This window comes from Aplysia californica, unplaced genomic scaffold (assembly GCF_000002075.1).
Source record: "Aplysia californica isolate F4 #8 unplaced genomic scaffold, AplCal3.0 scaffold01085, whole genome shotgun sequence".
NCBI lineage: Eukaryota > Metazoa > Mollusca > Gastropoda > Aplysiida > Aplysiidae > Aplysia > Aplysia californica.
The window spans coordinates 158436-159688 of record NW_004798355.1 but is presented as its reverse complement, the minus strand read 5'-3'; the positions used below and the strand labels follow the sequence as shown (position 1 = coordinate 159688).

At 43.3% G+C, this 1253-nt stretch overlaps 1 protein-coding gene across 1 annotated transcript in view; it reads left to right on the top strand.

The window, feature by feature from the left end:
• Window positions 1-1253, top strand: part of LOC101855989 (endoplasmic reticulum-Golgi intermediate compartment protein 3) — a gene marked incomplete at its 3' end in the record, with an annotated part of 22152 nt that overhangs the window by 15858 nt on the left and 5041 nt on the right. The window contains 1 exon segment of the mRNA XM_013089942.2: window positions 967-1132. Within this exon segment, the coding sequence (XP_012945396.1) occupies window positions 967-1132 (166 nt within the window).

Genomic DNA, 1253 nt, shown 5'->3' with positions numbered 1-1253 from the left:
ATCTGCCTGTATATATATACATAACAGTTTTGCTGTTGATAGAATCTGCCTGTATATATATACATAACAGTTTTGCTGTTGATAGAATCTGCCTGTATATATATACATAACAGTTTTGCTGTTGATAGAATCTTCCTGTATATATATATACATAACAGTTTTGCTGTTGATAAAAATATCTGCCCTCCAATGCTGTGTTGCCATGGTGCAGTGGAGAGTGGGATTAAGAAGGTAGATTCAACGTGGATAGATTTTATTGGTCGAGAGACTTGATCGTTGATCCAGATAGTTGATGGTTTCTCTTGATCCAGATAGTTGATGGTTTCTTTTGATCCAGAGAGTTGATGGTTTCTCTTGATCCAGAGAGTTGATGATGGTTTCTCTTGATCCAGAGAGTTGATCATTTCTGTTTCAGACTCAAGCCTAGACCTGTCACTCTACTTAACTAGATGAGCCAAATAGTCGGAGACTACTAAATGTTTTCACTTGGAACAGCTTCCTGTAGCATGCCGTCATATTTTCCTCAATCGCAACCACGTTTTTCATGAGCGTGGATACACTTTCTGTGAGTTGGAGGTCAGAGGAGGGATGGCCTGGGGTCGGAGGTCAGAGGATGGGTCACCTGGGGTCAGAGGTCAACATAAGTGAGAAAATGGCAGGCAATGTTTGGTGACCTCTGATGCTATAGTGTCCTTGGAAACAGCAAGTTTTCTTTTTTTCCTGCCTTTGATCCTCGTTTTTCTGTGAAATCCACGCAGGAATAGGTTTCTTAATGGACATGCACAGTTTTAAGGCCCCCCCCCCCAAAAAAAAAAACCCACACAAAAAAACAGCAGCAAAGAAAAGTGATAGAATTGTCCAAAAAGTTGAAAAATTTGGATTTCCTAATTTTGCCGAGCACCTGATCTCAGCATGATGCCTGACATGTTTGTCTGTATGTCTGACTGTCTGTCTGTCTGTGGCCAGGTGCTGCAACACATGTGAGGAAGTGAGGGAGGCGTACCGACGTAAGGGCTGGGCCTTCCAGAACCCAGACTCCATCGAGCAGTGCAAGCGAGAGGGATGGGCTCAGAAGATGGAGGCCGTCAAGAACGAGGGATGCAAGCTGTTTGGTTATTTGGAAGTGAATAAGGTGATTTGTGTGTGTGTTTTTGTGCAGACCTGCCACTCATCCCGATTTAATCGGGATATCCCGCTTTTTTGCCCCAAATCTCAAGCATCCCGATTTTCCCGATTTCAATCGCCAGTATCCT